A 21,231-nucleotide genomic window follows, 5' to 3' on the forward strand; every position below is an offset into this window, starting at 1 on the left:
CACGGTATACTCTGCGGAGCGGGCGAACTTCTTGAACCTTGTGGTTCCTGTCATTTGACGGTTACCAGTGCTTTGATGAAGGATAAATTCCTGCGTGCAAAGTAATTTTGGTACGCTGATATACCCGACAGCGAATATCCTGGTGATTTTTTGTTGTTGTTTCTGTAACGTTGCAGTACACGGCTATATGTATGAGCTCTTATCTTCATTGTTGCGCACTTATAATTACAAAGATATCTTTTTTAACAATGTTTGCTTCTTCCACATCTTATCTGGAAATGTGAACGATGTTTTCTCCCTTAGAAGCTATTTTAGTTCAGCAAAAGCCTTAAGGATTCATGAAGGCTCCACGGGTGGGTTGTTAGCCGCAGTGGAGCTCGGCTGGCAGCAAAGCGTTGGTGTAAACTCTTCCAGGGGTGGCTGACCTTGACGGACAGGCGTACTTTACGACACAAGGTTCGGAACGTGCGTTTTTAGCCGAAAGAATCAGAACGTGCGCTTTGCGCCGGGGGTACTCAGTGGTTCTGGCTGGCGCTCTTAACGTCGGTGTAATTTTTCTCGCCCGCGTGAGGGGGGGCCCGGCAGAATTGCAACGTCAGGATGCGTCTGGCGAAATGAATGACGAAGTATCCCTGATCGGCGCTATTTATACCGCGGTTGGCTGTCTAGCTCGCTTCGCGAGTTCTAGAAATAGTGGGAAAATAAGCGCCAAAAAAACACGGACAAAGAGTAGATTGACAACGACACAGGGCGCACTCTCAACTGAATTTATTAGGAAAAAACACAAACTTATATACCAATGGGAGCACACTATCAGACACCACACGTCACGTTAGTCTCCGCCCAGACCACGTTTCAAATATTCAAACTCATTCGTAGACAGAGCCAATGATGTATCGCTAATGCATTTTTTACCCCCTCTCCTAATCTCAAATGCCTCGTGAAGCTCGCGTGACACTTTGTTTCTGTACCTCGCTAATATTTTAGTGCTGTCAAATGATGGGTCGCAAGTGCATCTTTTGCAATGTACAGCCAAATGCCCTGACGGTGTAGTTCTAGTTGAAGCGGCGTGCTCATTCATTTCGCCAGAATTTTAGCACTAAAATATTAGCGAGGTACAGAAACAAAGTGTCACGCGAGCTTCACGAGGCATTTGAGATTAGGAGAGGGGGTAAAAAATGCATTAGCGATACATCATTGGCTCTGTCTACGAATGAGTTTGAATATTTGAAACGTGGTCTGGGCGGAGACTAACGTGACGTGTGGTGTCTGATAGTGTGCTCCCATTGGTATATAAGTTTGTGTTTTTTCCTAATAAATTCAGTTGAGAGTGCGCCCTGTGTCGTTGTCAATCTACTCTTTGTCCGTGTTTTTTTGGCGCTTATTTTCCCACGATGTACCAACTGGCCCATCTAAGCATTTTATTCTAGAAATAGTTTGCACACATTTTTGAAAACCGGAGACGACGGACGAAGAAGGGGACAACACACATACTTACTTTATCTTCAATCAGTTTGCACACATTCGAACCCACAACCGAACCCGGCTGACCGTTGGCCGTGAGATATATGCAAATTGTGGGGTCTCAAGTCAGCACCTCCTAGACAGCTCTAAAGCCTGCGCGTTACGTCACATGACGTCACGTCCGGGAGGCCGCCACGGGCGCTGATTGGATGCGAGTACTGCGTCGGCGTTCGCGTGGGGCTATGATAGAAAACGAGCCCCATGCGAACGCTGATGCGGCACTCGCATCCAATCAGCGCCCGTGCCGGACTCCCGGACGTGACGCCATGTGACGTAACGCGCAGGTTTTAAAGATTTCTAGAAGGTGCTGCTCAAGCGGGCATGTCAGCGATTGTCCCATGATAAGAAAGTGAGCCAATTGGTTGCAGCCTTTCGACCATTGAGAAACGCCTGTGTGACTGCGCGTCGAGGATTTGCCGGTTCACCAAAATGGAATGAGCCAACCAGTGTTTGCAGTGGAAACACATAAATCAAGATTCTGGACTCCCCTTTAATAGAAATGGAAGGGTTTACACGTGGATTATGAAAGACCAAGAAACAATGAAAGGACAGCGTGGACCTCCTCCCAGCAATTACCATAAACTCTTAGGGGGTTCAAGAAGACCTAGTACTCCACCTCGTGCGGACGTTCCTTGTTTTCTTGTTTCCAAGGTGGTGTACGTCCTGAAGTCGCTCTGCATCACTCAGAATCAAGAAACCACTCTTCGCCATGAATCGAGCCGCTATGAGAATCGTCACGGGCCTCCCCCGCTTCACGCTGGTGAAACAGGTCGAGTGCCTCTTCGAAAATGTATCAATCCGAGAGATTGCGGACTAAATGAGTATTATCCAAGCCATGTGCCTGTCCCGGACCTCACAAGAAAGAATTGTCCTAACCAATAGCGGCTCATTCATCTCAATGAAGGGCCACTGATGCCGGCATTTACACCCCGAGGAGCAAGGAGGCGGTCGTCGTCGCCAAACCAACACCCTGAAACCAAGGGCACGCCGCGCCGGGACGGCGGGTCATCCAGGTCTCTATCCACATGACTCAAGTCGGCGGGCTGGGAGGGAATATGGAGGTGGTTTACACCGACAAGGTGCGCTCCAAGACCGGCAGCACGGCCGTTGCCTGGCCCCCCCCCCCCCCCCCCCCCCCCCCCCCCCCCCCCCCAGAAGGCACGACACGCAACATGGCTCACAAAACCCACCTGGAGCGTCTGCTGCGGGGAACTAGGGGCGATCCTGAGGATGGTGCGGGAAGCTACTCAGAAGCGAACCGGCATCACGGAAGCGCGAGTTTTTATGGATTCGGACGAGATGCTCTGAGAATTACGCCGGAAGGACACATGCAACCCCATTTTTGTGGATAATCGAGCACTGGTGCTGGCAGGCGAGGACAAATCAAGACATCAGCGGTACGTGGCTCCCAGACCAAGAGGGCGCCCTTAGCGAAAACTAATACGTCTAAAATATACCACATTCTAATTTGAGTGTATTTGAAATACAGTTCATAATTTTAAGTACACGAAAAATAGACCGAAAATATAAACTTATTTTTTTTTACTCGGTACTAAAATATACTTCTAAAAATCATTTTAAAATACCTTTACGTAAACTACATTTGAAGTTCCCTTCATGCGTTTTGAAATATGTAAATACTAAATTAATAGGCACAAAATACCTTTCACATATATTTCTTGAAATATTTATTTAATTCATGCAAAATATACTCCAACCCTAAAAAAATGGAGCAATCAAAAATACGTGCAGAATACTCTTAAAATACTTGAAAATTGTAAATACTGTTGTTTTATACTCTAAGTACCTTTTGGCTGCAATACTTTGGTAGTTTGACTTAAACTACCAAAATATTGAAAAGCTCCCCTTCTAGAAGTTCGCTTCAAGCAGATATTTTATTTATTTATTTTATTTATTTATTGATACTGCAATCCCTGAAAGGGATTTTAGCAGGTGGGTATACACTTGATTGTCAAGACATGCAGGCATACAAAAGAGCAAACAAGTTGCAGAAACAAAAGAACAAATATTTTTCAGAGGGACAAAACTAATTTAGAGGGGATTCAAATAAAGACAATGATGGCTGCATAACGACACTCTCAGAAAGGCTATTCCAATCAGCTACTGTTCGCGGAAAAAAAGAGTACTTGAAGCAATTATTATGCGATCGAAAAGGAGTTATTGTTAGCGCATGCCTCTGTCGAGTAGCGTAGCCTGATGAGAAGTTTATCAAATGAGACAGATCTATCCTATGATGTCCATTTATTAATTGGTACAAAAATTTTAGTCGAGAATGCTGATTTCTGAGAGATAACTACTTTAAGTTAGCTCTGGTTAAAAGTTCAGTTATAGAGGTACGTCCAAAGCTATTGTAAATGTAGCGAACTGCCTTCTTCTGCACACGATCCAGCTTGTTAATGTTTAGTTTGGTGAAGGGATCCCAAATGATAGCCGCGTAATCTAATGTAGGCAACACTATGGCTTTGTAGGTTAGAAGACGCAAGGAAGGGGTAGAAAGTCTTAGAGTCCTTCTAAGAAAGAATAACTTTCGAAGATCATTTGATGTTACGTAATCAAGCTGTTTTGTCCAAATAAGATTATGAGTGATCCATAGTGTTATAGATTGTATATGGAGTACACTGAAGCGCCTAAATATAACATTTGACTAGTTTGTCAACTGAATTGCGGAGCATGGCACTGATAAAACAGCCCAGTTTATGTTATTGCTTCCTTTTTTCTATCAAGAACACACCTGATCAGTTCCTTGCACACCAATCACAAACGGGGTTCGGGAACTACAACCACAACATTTGCTGATGCTGGAAAGCTTCAGCAGGTGCTGTGAACAGATACGTTTGGCGTGGTTTTGTTAGCACAATGTTAGTTCAATGAACGTGTATACTCACCATTGTACGTGATGCGAATAGTGACTTTAATATAGTGATATTAACTACCATACTAAATAGTCAACTACTAAAATGGAAAGGCAAAACAACTACTGTAATATATTTTTTTTCGCGGGCTCAATATTTCGCGATTTAGGTCAAAGTTGGAGTTTTGGAATAATTCGCAAATTCTAATTTTCGCGACGCGCTGGGATCGCATTATAGATTTTAATGTTTTTACATTTTGCCGGAATTGTTCACGGGACCTATTTTTCGAAATTGTAGGCGATTCACGAACTTTGCGAGAATTAGGTCCTCGCGAAAATAAAGTCGTTTACAGTATCTTAAAGTGAAGATATTGCCTTGATTCGCTTCGTCCTGAGTGGTGCTACGCAGAGAAGCAATAACATGTAATTTATGAGCCGTTTGTGGGATATTGTTTTAAGGACTGCGCGGAATTGTTATTAGTTGTACCAATGCCTTTTACTAAGAGATATCGTCCACGAACTTCAAAACACTCTTTCCCCTTTGACAGACTCCCGAGGAGAAGATCGAATACTTGGAACCTTAATAAGCGCAGAGGTGGTCACCGAAAAAATGATTACCTTCAATATGTAGGCTACATAAGGCTCTAGAGCAGTCAACGGGACATGGAATGAGCTGTCCAGTGCGTCATGGTGTATGTGTTTGTGTTCGTTTCTATTGTAGCTTTGTGGGATGTATTTAGTAGTGCCTTCAAATACCACAGGAACACCATTTGCTGACAAAATCGAAAATAAAAAAAAAATTGTGTAACCGGTTTTTAATGCACAAATGGCATCTTGAGTGTTAAGGGATAATTTTTTTTGGTATATTCAAAATATTTTTTGATTCATATTTATAATGTATTTTGAATACCTTACGGGCGTATTTCGAATGCGGCCAAAATAATACAGAATAAATACAAAATGAATATTCGTACTAAATATATTTCAACTTCGTTTGCAGTACGGCCTCTCTTTGCTAAGGGCCTCTTGGGAACGAGCGGGAGAACGCTGCCACTAGGGCAGCACTACAAGAAAAATTGTCCTTACAAGGCCGGGTCCCCTCGTCCATTCAACGAGAGATGCCGCAGGACGACTTCGATCTCTGGAAAATTAGGTGCGTCGAGAAAACCGCACGCAAGGCGCGCCTCACTGCGCTTGTACCGCCCAATCCTCATCCGATCCCGCGCGGCCTTCGAGAATGGCAGCTGGTTGCTCTGAACCGGCTACAAACCAGAACTAGGATGACGATAGTATAGATGGCAAGCTTACACCACCCAGTGGACTCGCAAGACATCCGGCCCGATCCATACTGACAACGCAAACGCGAGAGGCTGATATCCGCGACGTCCGAGTCATGTTACGCCTCCAATCCTTTTTGTAGTGGATTCAACCGAACAGTACAGTAAACGCGGAACAGAAACTCATGTACGCATCCCTCATCCACTTCCTTCTCGTCCTACTGGGTGGGTAGGTTCGTCTAATCATCGTCGCTCATGACTTCCCCCCTCCCCCGTCCCATACCTTGAGGTTCCCCAGCCAGAAGGTAGGTGTTTATGGGACATAATATGAATTATTGAATTTAGTTTGTTTTGTAACTCGAGAGCTAACGTTCGGTAATTAATCCCGGTCAAGGCACTCCGAGGTCCTTGCACACTCTAAAAAAAGCCCGTGCGTCTGCTTTCCCGCACAACCCTCGGAGAGCCAATCACCGCAACTTACGGAGGCACCTCAGCGAATGACGATGCCGAAACATATGTTTAGACCAAAAAACGCAGTCTGAGTTGTGACATTAAGCAATGCAAAACGTCACGCTTGCATTGCTTAATGTCACAACTCAGGCTGAGTTTCTTTGTCTGAACATATGTTTCGGCATCGTCATTCGCTGAGGTGCCTCCGTAAGTTGCGGTGATTGGCGCTTCGAGTGTTGTGCGGGAAAGCAGACACACGGGCTTTTTTTAGAGTATAACTGGAATTTAACCACATGAGTCAGTCAACTTCGAGCTTTTCTAAGCTACCACCTGAGCACCCCCTTCCCAACACCGTATCGGGGAAGTAACCTTCGCAATGCTCATTGATTTGCATATCTTTATTCGACACGAAAGTATTCAGTTCGTTATAGATAAGTAACACTCACTTTCAACTGAGTTAGTTGTCAACGGCCAAAGAAAGCAGCCTCGTCTCCGGCGCAAGAACCAGACAGCTAGCCACAGCGAAGATTGTCACTCTACCCGGATTAGGCAACCCGGCTTGCTTAAGGTGACCCTCAAACATGTATTCTGTTCTGTTTATTGTGATGTTAAAAAATAATTGGTGTTTCTTTAAAATCACGTTTCCGTTGTGCTGCTATAGGTATCAAAAGCACGTTTCAAGTTCTTGCCTTGCCTGCAAAACGTTGTACCTCAGCACGCTCGACATTTTTATAGTTGATTCACTAAGTCATCAACAAAATTACCCCTACACGTTAAACTTCCTTTTAAAGCACATGGCTCCTGATGAGTGATTTTGTTCCAAATCTAAAGTTAGCAGGCAACGCGGGGCTAACGCGCCGGCTGGGCTAATCGAACACGGCTTTGAACGTTTTTTTTTTGTTTTTTTTTTTGTACAGTGTGTATGGGAAGTTCGATAGCAAACAGGATCTAGTAGCCTCCTTTATAAATACTTGCGTGGTAGCCTGATACATGCGGATGCTGCTCGTGTGCAGGAATGGAAGACGTACAGCGCTTTAAGACTAGACACAAACTAAAGCTCACACCGAAGCGTGATATAAAACTTAGGCTTAAGTATTATGGCCGATGGAATAAATACCAGGGGTAGGAAGACACATAAAAACAACAATGCCTCTGTTATCGCTTAATTCTCACTAAATTGTCCAACATTTCCTCAGAAAAGGCAAATGGAACTATCTCTCTGTGGAGCAGATGGCCACACCTACAAATGATTTTTTTAAACTCTACCGCCCACTGCGGCAGCGCTCATTTCAAAATGACAGGAAAGACAACGCTCCTGCTGCCACCACATAAATCAATTACTCCCCGAATGGGAAAGGACGTTTTGATGTTTCCTTTTCTTTGTCGCTCTATTTCGTGAGTCACGGCCCACAAAACATTTATAATTTCAACGTACCTGTTTTTCTTCCACTTTGCCCACGCCCCTCTTTTTCGTCTCGTAGGTCTGGAAGAAACAGAGCCTACGGTGAGTTTAAGGGTACAATGCCAGGTGAAGTATAAGGCGCATTGAAACGCAGTCAAGTAGTTTGGCCTTTTATGAAGCACTGCTTCAAAGAAATCATTAAAAAATACTTCTAGGTTTCAGTGCACCGATTGCAGAAATTTAATGAAATTCATGAGCGAATCCTTTCGCCGACTACGTAGGTTTTCTAACTATCTTTAGTTTATATGTCAACGGTAAGCTAGGACACGTAAGACAAATTTTGCGTCACCTTGTATGAGAGCCACAGCCCAGTCTCTAGGTGCTGCAGGAAGACGGTTGTGTCGCCGTACTTGACGAGGGGCGAGCCTAGCACCTCTTCCTCCTTCTCGTCCAGCACCACTTTCTTGTCGTCCTGCGTCGTCGAGAGAGGGACAGAGTCAGAGGTCAAGCGGCCATCCGCAGGTGTGTTGCCCTTCTTTCCGCACACAGTCAGCACTGGTAATCTTCCCTCTGAAAAATGTGCCCAAATCCGGTGCAGGTCGTGCACCAAAGAAACAACCGGATAATGAGCTAGATGTGCTGGACGGCGGGTAACCGACATTGGGAGGCACAGCTGAGGGAAACTATCTAGTAACTTTGAAGATTCATTAGGTTGCCAAACTCTCCTTTCCATTCCAAGAAGAAAAAAAAAATAGCGTATTAAACACGGACAACACGTAAAACCCGAAAGCTACCCTTTCCCTGCTGCGTCGTTAATACAGTATGCATTTTAATATAAACAAAGATTATGTTAGCCTATCCGTCGCGTCAACGTCGCTGTAGACACCGTTCCGACGAAACCAACGCGGAAGTGAGGTTTTCAGCTAAATGAAGCGGGCTAACGTCCTGGCAAGTTTGGTGCTGTGCCTTGGTGAGCCAAGATAACACATGACGAACGTTAGGCCACTCCAGGTCCCCCGACGGCAGGGTGTCGAAAACGTTATTAGGTATGGTAACGCTGATTATCAGTTCACAACGTAAAGTGGCCTTACGGCACGCGACTCTACGTGTTTAGACCGTGAGTTACGTGATGTCAGGGTGTCACTCTGCCTACATTTACAGTCATATCGCTGATTCCTCTTCATACGCCGTGTAAAATAATTTTCGTGTGCTGTTAACATTCAAGTGCTTCCCCATGTCGAAGGCAAGGTTCAGGAGCTCGGTACACTGACGAGACCTTGGTCTGTCGGAGGCAGAACGCTGTGGCGGCCACGGTGGCCTTCTGGCGCGGCACCAGGCACACCTCCCGGTTTTCACCGAAAGCCAAATACTGCCCCGTGGTGATGTGGTGAATCCGCAGTGGGTAGCCCCAGTTCACGAAGCCGCCTGCCCACCTGCACAAAAAGGCAGATGGACCAAAAGTCTCCTGGATCTAGACAATTTGTGCGAAGCTATTGTGTTTCTTCTAGGTGTTGCTCTCAAAGGCGTCACAGGCGATTGTGAATTGGATTATTTTTTATTAAATGCTGAAATTGAAAACACTGGCTCAGCCGTATGCGTGCACACATCCATTCATGTTATAGACTACCGGAAAGCTGACTTTCATGCAAAAATAAAATAACACGAAGGAGCTATCTTGAGACAGTACTTGCAGCTAACGACATAATAAAAATAAAAAGTGAAAATAGAATGATAAGATGTACAATTCTCTCGTTACCTTTACTTAATCTGACCACTCATACGACTCGCGTGAGTGCGGGAATATGTTTTTGTTTTGTTATTTGTACTACTGTTTATTCTCTGCTTGCAGGAACTAATTTCAAGTGAGAGGGTGGGGAGGGGGGGGGGGGGGGGGGGCAAAGGGGCCAGGCAGTTCAGCGTCGAGAGTTTGAGGGTCAGTGTAAAGGGGGGGAGGGGGAGGTATATTTTATAGGGAGGTAACCTCGTACTGTCTGCTTTTTTCAACTAGCATTTTTTCCACTGACATCTTTAGCTTTGATTTGCTTATAGGACTGCTTTAGGCTTTAGTACCTTACCTGATTGGATGACAATAATTAAAATGGCATCGCTCCGCCAACGTGCTGGCATTTTTAATAGAACAAGAGAGCAAGCAGGCCATTGCTTCCGTTCTTGAATTCGCTCTTGACGCAATAAGGCTTAAGGGGACCGTGAAATGACTTTTCAACTTCTTCCTCCTCAGCTTTCCTGTTCAACTCAAAAGCGAAATCAGAAATCACGCGGTCGTGAAGTCCTTGGGCACCGGTACGATGACTCCAAGCGTACACCGCCCTTCTTAAGCACAGAATGGAAATTGTCATTCGCAAGCGATGATAAATGTCGTCACGGCACTCATTGGCCACGACATCGATTTACAACATTCGTCGACGGATTGATTTTTGACGAGCGCATAGGTCCATGTGCTCCCAGGCTCCCACGCTCAGTTGGGAGAACTTCCGTTTCCGGTAGAAAGGAATACTTTACGTCACGACCGCGTGATTTGACATGTTGGTGGCCGAGTCCGGTCGAGTCGCGGAGAAAAGCAGACGTGAGTATTTAACTTGTTTTTTTTTTTTCTGCAAAACTGGAAGCCAATAAACAAGTATCGATGCCTGCTCCGAGTTTTATGACCATTGAAGATGAATTGATGTCTTCATTTGGAAGAACTTGGAAAATCTTTTTACAATCCATCTAACATGTCCCAAAAACATCTTTATGCGACAATTTTGGCATTTCCGGCGATTTTGTTAGTAGCAGTCTGAGAGATATTTTAATGGAGATATTTTCTAAGACGAGAATTCGGAGCCCATACCTTTATCCTTGGCAGTTGTTCCTGCTGAGCGAGCGAGTTCGTGCAGCCGACGTGCATCCTTGAGCGAAGAGCTCGAGCTTGAAGGCTATGCTAGCGGAATTGCCGTAGAGGCGTATTTAACATGACAAGCCCTTCAAGACTTTACGCAACATCTTGGCTGTAATGTTTTCTTAGCCAATCACGGGAATTCAGCACGGGCCCTCACTACTCATTTCCAGCTCTTTAATGTACCAAACAACTCATCTTGAAGTGCAGAACAGCGAGCGGAACAAACATAACTTCAAAGGAATCGCACGGAAAACGGTTCCCGCAACACATGTCGTCTGCTGCGCGCGGCCAAAAAGTATGGAGGGAAACAAAAACTGCACGGTCGGGTGTAGCCTCGTGACTTCCGCTACTCTCTGCATCCTCTATAGTTCTCAGACCTCCGTGCGCAGGTTTTGGTTTCGGTTTCAAGCACTTGCGTTTTTTGGCTTTATGAAAAATATACGTGACTCTGTAGCAAAATATTAATTAGGTAGTCTTCCGACACCATAACAAATCGCCTGAGAAAAAATCTTTAAAAATAATTTGAGGAGCGTCAGTGTCCCTTTAAAGAGAGTATAATGGCGGCTCAGAGGCTTCAGGGCAACTCACTTGGTGCGCACGAGCTCCAGCCTCCAGAGCGAGCGGGCTTGATTGAGCACGGCGCCGCCCTCGTACACGATGATGCTGCGGGAAAAATGGCACGGGTGCGGTTGCGCCCACCACATCGAGAGCTTTATAACTCGTCCCCTTATAAGCACGTATCCGTCCTATATATCTGGACGTTTTTAACTTGTTTTGCTTCGAAAAATTTCACCTTGCTTCTAAGAAACAGACACTGTATAAAATGAGTAGCCGACCATAGTAGAACGGTGACGCATACTTTTTTTTAACTAGCTCGCATATCACTAGTGTATTTTTGTTTTCTCCAGTTAAAGTTTTTTTGTTTTTTTTCGGTAGCTGAAAGTTTTGTTTTATCAGACAAAGAACAAAGAGCGGTTTGGTCAAAATACGAGAATCAAAGAAAGAATAAGAACACTAGTGCCAATTCAAACTTGCAAGATGAAAAACGAAAAAAAAAGACCAGCGACCGAAGAAAGAGACGGGTATGAATATACTGCTAGACTACCAACTGTGATTTCAGTGCTTTTTCCTCTTCTTGAACAAATCTTCTTTTTCTTTTATTTTCATCCAAGAGAGCCCCATTCATTCCGTATAAACCAAGTATTTCGTCTCCCACATTCAAGGGCCGTATCCTAGTTATGCACCCACAAGCCCACCTCGAGCCCGTAACTAAGTTATAATCACCAGACTTCGCACTAACGTCAGTAGACGCTCGGTGACGATTAGCTCTCACGTTAATTACTTCATGTTGTTCTGTCACGCCACGGTTACAGGGGCGGAGGGCCAAAAGACGTGTACCCCCGCCATGGTCGACTGCTCACTGATCAAAATTCTCTAATGGCAAATTCTGCTGATAAATTCGGAGCGTTTACGCAGCGCTTTTTTTTTTTATTGTATCTTCATACACCTGCAAACGCGCGCTAGCACTCGCTGCTTTAAACGCGCGAGCATGGAGCGGTTTTGGATCGCTTAAAACCTACCAACGCAATTTGTCATAAGTAAATTGTAGAAGCTAGGCCTACTTCAAGCCTCGCCCGAACCACCTTTTGCGCAGAAAAGTGCTCCGATATTCGAATCAAGTAAGTTCCGAAGCCTCCGAGAGATGCCGCTCGCACAAGAAGCCAACCCCCGCCCCCCTTTCTTTCCTCAAGATCCGTCGTCCCAAGCGCCAACGTTTTTTGGGAGTGACCGCTGCTATGGTGACTACAGTTGCACATGTGTGAGCAAAGCGTTTTGGTGGAGCCTCGCTGTAACATCTCTGACGAATACAGTTTTGAATCGCAGTCTCTAGATGGCGCATCAAACGACGAGTGGCGGACTTGAGGGGGAGAGGGGAATACCCCCTCCGTTGACCTGATATCGTTGATCCACGCACAGATCTACTCACTTCTGGCTCGGGTCCTGTCCCCATGTTGGTGGAATGGTGAGGCACTCGTCGCCTCCGTGGAAAAACCGAAGCACCTCTCCTCCGAACACATACCCTGGACACCATGGAAATATAATAATCGGTGCTCCCAGAAACCTCTTCGCCATGCTTTCCCAGACAGTTCTTTACGGTGAATATAGGCATTGTTCCGTTGTTGGAGTTTTTATACATGGTGACCAAAAACGACGTAAGAATGACCGAAAGAGATACTCACCGACGTTCTTCGTCCTGCTAGCGCCGGTCCCGAACGGCGCAACAGACCAGTGGGTTAGGTGGAAACTGGCGTTGACGATAGCGTTGTCGCCTTCTTTAGCTGTATGCTGAAAAGAAGCGGAGCAATGCCCACGCCACGTCGGTACGGCACAAACCTTACTCGCACACGCTTTTAAGTCACTAATGTCCATTTAGCTGAAAAACAAAGAGTTTAGCAGTGTTGTATTTGATTTCCATGTTTGTATCACCCCTCCTGCCATAGTCCTTGACATGGTTTGCAATATTTTGAAATAAAAAAAATATTAAATAGCCCCACAACGAATCGTTTTCTGTCTATTTCTTGCTTTGGGCGTAAAAATTACGAAATGAGTCACTACACTGAAAAAGCATGTGCCGGATTTGACTCAGCTACATCGTCTGCTTTTGGCTATCAACGCTTGCTCACACGTTCTTACATGCCTCATCCGACGGCTAATACGCACACGTGGTCGCACCAATCAGACATTTCCTAACCGCCATAGGTAGCAAAATCAGGTTCACCTTTAAAACGTTTGGTGTACAAAATGAATTATATTCGGCCAGCTTTGTGCAAAATGTTAGCGCGATTCTTTAAAAAACGGTTTCTGCGGTATTTTGTTCAACTTCAAGATATTCAGACCAGACCAGTCATTAGAAGGAATAAAATTACGTGTAATCAATTATTTTTCTGATAATTTGTTTGCATTTTGTTACTTTTGTTAGGTTATAGTAGCAAGACTAATGTGATTATTTTTGGAAGTTATAAAATTGCTTGTAACCATCACCACCATTTCAACACCTCCCCCCCCCCCCCTCTCCCCGCTTTCTCCTCGGTTGCCGGGTTTACGAGTGCGTAGCCACCAAATTTCGAACTAAAAATGCTGCGATATTTTCAATTTATCAACGCCTAAATCTTAAGAAGAACAAATTATAAAACGATTGTTACTGACCGACACGTAAGGAGATCACACTCTTTGCCCGGACAGATTCCATTCTGGCTTGATTCCTTTCAAGCTGAGACTGTCCAATTCAAGGTCTCTACAAAAGCCTTTCAGCGCAAAGTTCGATGATTAACCCTTTGCTGGTCGAATTTTTTTTTTTTTTTTTTTTTTTTATCGAAAGGTGTTTTTTAGTGGTCTGGCTTTGTTTCCAGAGGAATAGATTAAATAAACAATCAATACACAAGTTTTTGACTCAACTATCTAGCCGGAGCTTGTACAGTGCTTGTAAGCTGTTCAGGCTTAAAACCATCAAATGGAAATATGGAACGCAAAACGTTGTCACCTTTCTCCTATTCGGTTTCCTTTTGGCGTTACCGCTTCCATGACATTCCACTGGCTTGAGATTCCGAACATGATTTACATTACGGAGCTTCTTCATCGGATGGCAAGCTCTCACCTTATTAATTCAAATCAGAGAAACGTTGAAAGCCTGAATCGGACGAGCCGGTTTTCAGATTACCACTACCGCCTAAGCGGCCAACATGCGAAGCAACAATCTCGCGCGTGTCACTTCCCCGGATCGTTTAATTTAAACAGTACAAGTAGCCCCAATAAGGGGAAACATAGTGAGAACATACCGTTAATAGTTCGCAAAAGGCATAGTGCTTCGGCGGGTAATTTGAGATGTTTTAATCGCTGCCGAATGTACGGCGACTACCGTAAAATGGCGAATGTAGATAATGCAAATAATGCAAAGGTGCAAGAGAGCTGGTAAGAAATAACGATAATAATCTCTGAAGAAGGGCAACAAGGGGGACAAAGGACAAACACAAAATCTCTAACCACAACTAGGTGACTGGTGCGCGATTTCAAAAAACAAATCGCCTGGTCCTGGCTGTGTTTGGAGGTTTGTGCTTGTCCTATGTCCTCCATGTTGCCTTTCTCCAAGGATTATTACCATTATTATTGTCCAGTGGAATCGATCCAGAGACTAGTTTTATACCAGGACCAGGCCGATTTTTTCTGTCTCGCATCAGTCACTTAGTTGTGTTTGGTCTTTGTCCCCTTTTTTACTTTCTCCTTGGATCATTATCGGCATTCGTGGCTAATGTAGCATTTTTAATAGCCATTCAAACAGTTCCACCATTCTTTCCTCTTTACTAAATTTGGTTTAAACCACTCTGGTGATTGAAAGATAACCAGAATCCCAAAATGTCAAAGGTACCATGTGACAAAAAGTGACCACTTTGTGGTATGTAAGCTAAGCGGTTGGTGTTCTGCGAGAATTAAAATTAGTTGTTTGTAATCCGGTGATTGTAATTCTCAGGTTGACAATACAAAAACTTGCTTTAAAACCGACGGAATTTCTTTTAAAAAGGCTTTCTTTCCTCACTTTTTCTAGCTTTGTTGCATCTTGTTTCTTTGATGTTGCAAGTGATAGTGACAGAACGCTTTGTCAGTAATCGGAAAGTAACGGTTAGTTCTTCAAGTTGCGGCCAATTACCTTTTTCCCCAGAAGTAATCAAGCCATCGAATTGATACTTTTTAACCCAGAGCAATGGTAATTATAACGGATACCTTTTTTGAGCAAGTTGTACAAGACGGATTTGAACCCAGCCATTGGGGCGCACGGATTACTCACCAGGTAGCGCTCCGTGGCCACGCTGACGAGGATGAGGTCATCTCCGACCCGCACCTTTTCGCCCTCGGATCTCTGCTTGGACGCCGGGTGGATGGTCCACCAGCACGCTTCCCCTGGAACAAAGTGAAAAACGCTCAAAATGTTTTTTTTTTTTTTTTTTTTTTTATTGCTCTCTGACTTTGCACCAAGTTCACTCGACTGCCCTCTCACACGTGAAGTCCGCTCAGTTATATCTGTTTACAGAGTTCGGGTGAGGCTCACCGAGTTCAAATGCCGAGGTTTGTTGAGGCACTCGGGGAACGATTGCTATGCCGCCAGTACCGCAAAAAGCCAAATGCTGTTGCTGTTACTGTCAAACGACTCGACTTTCTTCTTTTTTTTCAAAATGAAAATTGCGTCATTGTTGGCCTAAACACCTCAGGTTTTTATTTTTTTTTATTTTTATATAAAATAACGGTTGACACAAGCTTTGTGACACACGCGGCAATCTCCCATGTACTACGGTCTACTATGGTAAATTATGTAGCGCCAGGCCGGACTTGTGTAGCTAGATATTTTGTTCTCAGTGGCCAGTCATGCGAGTGTCGGGTCAACCCGTTGTGGTCCCCAGGACCTACCTGGAAATTACGATCGTGAGAGGACGTCTATTATGACACCCGACCTCGGTGAGTAAGCACAGATCAAGCACTGCGGCACACGGTACATCCAATCGAACCGGTGACAGCTTCAGAAACACGAGGCGCGGCCTATTCTTTTCACGCTTCTATTGTTCAGCGTCGGCTGATACCGCAACCTCAATGGCTGCGATAATAAGGTGGTCGCCAGGCCATGTGCGTGACTGCAGTCCTCTCCTTGGCCGCTGGTGTTACCAAAGCCAAGACCGAAGGTCGACGCGGCATCCTATAAAAATACTTGTTTCTCTAGGCGTCCAGACGCAGCCGTGCTACAAGCTGACAGGACCAATCAGTGTGAAAAGCGCAGGCCACTATGCTTTCCTTGTGCACGATTGGATGGTTATACGATTATATAACAAGAATATGATGAACATGTTGATGAAGAAATGTCAAAAACGCAGGCGAGCTGGTGAATGGCATTCACAGTAACCCTCAAACGCAGGAGCAATAACAAAAAAATGGACAGAACAACGAGGTCTCTAACACAGCTTGAACTTTATTGAAAAACCATCGCCTTATGTACATGTCCAGACCTCTTCCACAATTCAAACGACATCCTCACCCACTACACAGTGCCCTTTTCACGCGGTATGGTTCGTCTCATCAGCTGGTGCCAACGTTACTAAAACACTCAGTTGGGAAACTCGACGTCGAAACGTGGGCCGCTGGCGTACACCGAGACCAAACTAAATACGACAACAGCGCCACTCTTTATCATTCGTCTGTACTGTGGTCCCCTTGAGCTTTTAGAAAGCATATTTTTGCGTAAAGAAAAACGGAAAAAACTTTTTTTGTATGAAATTATTTGGAATTTAGTACAAAATGAAGGGCGCGTGATGTTTTTAAAATCTATAGTTTGCAACGTTTTGCGGCGCAATTAATAATGTTTTTATACAACCATGCCTCAGCGGTGCCTTCAGGGAGCGCGTCCCGACCTAGGTGCATTTTAACTTCGGTAGTAATACGCGGCGCGTCCGCTGGGGAGACGGGGGTGGCACTCTTGTAACCTTTCCCACTGTATCTGTTTCGGCGCCGAAATGGCCGATTGAAGCCAAAATAGAAGTCACGTGCAGCTCCTCGAGTGGCCGCTGCGGGAGAAATGGCGGCGTTGTGCTCGCCATTAGCTCGGTTCTCGAGGACAGATCGGGGCCACTTTTTCAGAGCAGTCTCTATGGCAGTTTCCCAACTGAGTGGTCTAGTAACGTTCGCTGGTGCCATCGGCTGCGTCTATACTTAAAGTGAAACGAAGCATAGGTCGCTTTATTGCAAATACGAACGATAGAAAAAAAAACAGCAATGATGTTGTGTGTTTGTTTAGACGGCAGGAAGTTAGTCAGCCCCAGTGGACGTCTGCTCTCTTCGCTGTAGATGAACAATTTAGGCACCGTTGTACGACTGCTAGCGAGTCACTAAGGTGCCATTACGCACTACACTCTAAGAAATAGGGGGTGTACTGGGGTACACCCCTTGTCCCATATGTAACTCCCCAAAACTACATTTGAACGTTCTGTCCACCGACGTCAAGCTGGCGATACCAACTTTTACGAGCGACTTGGTAGTCGAGCGACACAACTTATTAAAACAGCTAATGTACTCATTAATGGCTACAGTAAGACAATAAAGGCTTTTTGGACCTGCTGCGAAACCTCAGTAATTTTTTTCTTCTAGTCTTTTATACGCAAATTAGCTATTTACTACGTTATATTCAACAGCTATCAAGCCGATCGCAAAAGTTGGTATCGCCAGCTCGACGTGAGTGGCCGGAACGACGAAATGCAGTTTTGGGGTGTTACATTTGGGACAAGGGGTGCACCCCCTGTTTCTGAGAGAGTAGGACTGCACGACCGAACCCGGTACCATGCTCGTTCAGGTCGAAACGGGTGGGGACGAGAATCGAGGTCAGTTTCTCTGGGCTTTGCGGCGTGAGTTTTCACCGCACGTGCTACGAGCTGGGGTGCTTTAACACAATTGGCCACCATACCCCCAATCCAGCAAATGGAATGGAGAAAGTTAAAATATGAATACCCATGTGTTGCACACCCACTGGCTACTTCGGCCAGGTAAACTCTCGATCCATATGAAGGTAAACAGGTGAGTACACACTGCTCATTGCCATCCGTGGTGACGTTTTCTCCTTATCAGACGACTTACCACACTCGGTTCGCAAGGCATTTGAAAAGGAGAGCAAGTCAGCTGCTGCATGATGCTCCCAGTACTGGGCAGTCGACGATTGCTTGTTCACCTCCGTATAGATCACGACTGTACTTCAAGCTCGGCAAAAGTGACACTTATCTGATTTAGCCTAGCGGTGGTGTGCTGAGCGGAATGTGTAGAGCTGGTTGAGTTGTGTACAGACAGTGACTGTGCGGTATAAAACAGACCCAATTGGGAACTTTAATGCAATCTTGTGTAGTCCCATTCATGTTATGATTATGATTACACAACGTTTTATGATGCAAAAAAAAAAACGCGATGTAATCGATTTTTTAGACTGCTTGTGTGACCTTCAAGCTTGTCTTTGTACGTTCTGTGCGGTGAAATGCCCTGCATGAGCAAAATTAGAGAATCCTTGAGCTATATGCCGCAAGGAGTGAAAACAGCAGTCCGGCCGCAGTATCCCCTCTTCTGTATACTGTGCAAAGGGAGACAGATACGCACTTTGGATGCTTTGCACTTAAAGGCCCGACATAAAGCACACCGCTTAATAAGCATCAATGATTGTGAAGTGTTCGCGGATTTGGCTTTTAAAGGTCATGCACGTAGGAAGCACAACGGTTGTGTAAAGTACGCCGAAATTGTAATGGTGCACTTTAAGGTTTTACAGGGTATGTTCAGCAAAATTCGGGCCAAATCGTTTGTGCCAAAACTTTACATCGCCCAAAAAAAAAAAAAAAAGTATTGTGTTGTCCTAGGCCTGGGGCCTATTTAGAAAAACTATTACAAAACAATGTAGCTAATAATGTGTATGTGTGGTGATTATTGTGTTTTTTTCTTCCAACTATAGCATACACGGAGGGTATCTCCAAGGAGAAGGGGTGGGAGCATATAGAGAAGCTAGTGCTTCTTTCTATGGGTACAAAGCTGTCCGAAGTAAGGTCAGAATGGAAAAAGCGCCACCAAGTTCCGCCTGGTCGTGAGCAGCCACAATAATGAACACAGATTTCAGAAGAATAGTAATACGAAGGACTTAGGCAGGCAGCCTCACGTTTTGAGTTCGCAATGACATTTGATTATGATCACAAATATTCGTGCTTTGCTCAAGGTTGCCTAGTTTACACACCGTATTTGTGATTTTTAGCGCAGCAGGAATGTTTTTTTTTATCAGACTTAAACGTCATTGTTATTCGAACAAATGTGGCTGTCTGTGTAAGTCCTTTGTATTTTTATTTTTTTATTTGTGTGTTCATTATTTAATTTTATTTCTCATGACTTAGTCCGTGTTTTTGTTACTTATGTGTTCATTATTTATTTATGTTTTCCTTTTATAAACTTGTAGTTAAAGATATGATGCCCTCGTCATTTTCTAGTCCGGGAAACAGTGGTGACCTCGTCGTGTTCAAGGAGCAGTAATGACGTTTTCATCTTGTATTGCTTCCGGCGAACAATGGTGTCTGTGCGTGTGTGTGTGCGACGTGTTGGTCACAGGGGTGATTTCGCGACCGAACGGAAAAACAAGGCTTGTGAGGAGCGACTGGGGGACTTTGAACATCACACGATGCAAGGACAGACTTCAATGACGAGGCTAGGAAGCAAGCCCTTCTCAAAACTGCTGTGCTCGACCAGAAAGTTCAATCAGGATTGTGACTCTGTGAGTAACAATCAACGATTTTGGAACTTTTGTATAATTTACAGTTTAATTGTCGCCTTCCGTTTGTTTTATTTTAATATGTGTCTGTGTGCTATTACATTTTTAGTTTATTTTAATGGTTGTCCGTGTGATGTTACAATTTTGTTTCTTCTCATTTTTTCTTGAAAAGCGGAAGTGCTTGTTTTGGCGTTTTTATGTATAAAACTTATATTGCAAACCATATTCTCTGTCTGCTTCCTCGACAACCAATTCCGCCAAAGGGCAGTGACATTCCGACGTCTAATGATATGTTACTATGTTTCCTAACTAGCGATCGCCTGCCTTCTATCTTTGTAGCATACATATTTGTAGGAATTCCAAATTCCGAAGCAGGCCAATAAAGACTGGTCAGAGGCCTATTCTGTCGATGTATCTACGTAAACACACGTTTGACAGTGTGGGATAGCAGTAAAATGTATATTTTGTGGATATTCGTAGAAATGCATTATATTACCTCATGTCTGGACCTGGAAAGTATGGTACCTGCCCCATAATTCTAGCATCACATGAAAATAATTTTCATGCGATGATAGAAGGAGCATCACATGAAAATTGCTTTACATAAGGTGGGTACCCTATTTGCCAGGCCCAAACACGGCCTCTATAAATGGTATATAAGGAAGAAGAGTGGTTGTTTGGGCGAGTTGGTTTGACATCTTATACAATCGTGTTTTTTTTTTTGTTGTCATTGTAACGATGGTTGAGACGATATATATACCGGAACACGTTTTCAATAAAATTCAGTTGAAAGTTGCGCCTTGTTGTGTCCTCTTCTCTGCTTTTGTCCTCGTCTTTGTTGCGCACACGATTGTATAAGGTATATAAGGAATTGGGCAGATTTGACTATATCCATCCAGATACGGCCTGATTATGCATATCTGGCCATATCTTTCCAATACCTTATATATCCATATCTGTATTTTTTATTATAAGTCCAGATATGACGTTTTTGTAAGAGATGGCTTGTAGCGTCAGCTACAGTACATTGGAAGGTGAAACAGAGTAGGTATGTCACTCTATTAAACTATTTCTATTATATTCCGGTGTTGCTGGATACGGTTAAATATACGGTTAGACCCACTCCGGTGAAGCTCTACGGATTGGCCAAATACGGTTCAGCTTCAGTTTCAACCAATTACGGTTGGGTTTCCGGACTGGGTATTTCCGGTTCAATTTACGGTTTCTAGAAATGCGGTTTGCTTAGGGGCCCATATGACGGACTGAAATTCCGGATTCGGTCCGGTTTATTTCTGAACCGTTTTTTTTTTTTGGTTGGGTGTCAACATTTCGCTGGAAACTTCATGTGCCACAGTGCAAAGGACGAGTGACCCCTGAGGTCGATTGGAGCGACGGAGCATGCTCACGCGCTATGTTATTTACAAACCTGCCGGCCCGATCAATGTATACTCTTCCACAGCTGAAGGGGTACTTCATATACCACTCCAAGAG

The 21,231-nt window shown here is 44.5% G+C and overlaps 1 protein-coding gene across 1 annotated transcript in view; it reads right to left on the reverse strand.

The window, feature by feature from the left end:
• LOC8026823 (ryanodine receptor) overlaps window positions 1-21,231 on the reverse strand; it is a 561,398-nt gene that overhangs the window by 465,879 nt on the left and 74,288 nt on the right. The window contains exons 6-12 of the mRNA XM_040217827.3: window positions 15,262-15,374; window positions 12,662-12,767; window positions 12,409-12,502; window positions 11,010-11,084; window positions 8,802-8,958; window positions 7,875-7,997; window positions 7,559-7,606 (exon numbers count right to left, since the gene is read on the reverse strand). Coding sequence (XP_040073761.2) covers window positions 7,559-7,606; window positions 7,875-7,997; window positions 8,802-8,958; window positions 11,010-11,084; window positions 12,409-12,502; window positions 12,662-12,767; window positions 15,262-15,374 — 716 coding nt within the window. The remainder of the gene's footprint in view (window positions 1-7,558; window positions 7,607-7,874; window positions 7,998-8,801; window positions 8,959-11,009; window positions 11,085-12,408; window positions 12,503-12,661; window positions 12,768-15,261; window positions 15,375-21,231) is intronic.

Source organism: Ixodes scapularis, unplaced genomic scaffold (assembly GCF_016920785.2).
Source record: "Ixodes scapularis isolate PalLabHiFi unplaced genomic scaffold, ASM1692078v2 PGA_scaffold4__175_contigs__length_147842914, whole genome shotgun sequence".
NCBI classification, from domain to species: Eukaryota; Metazoa; Arthropoda; class Arachnida; order Ixodida; family Ixodidae; genus Ixodes; species Ixodes scapularis.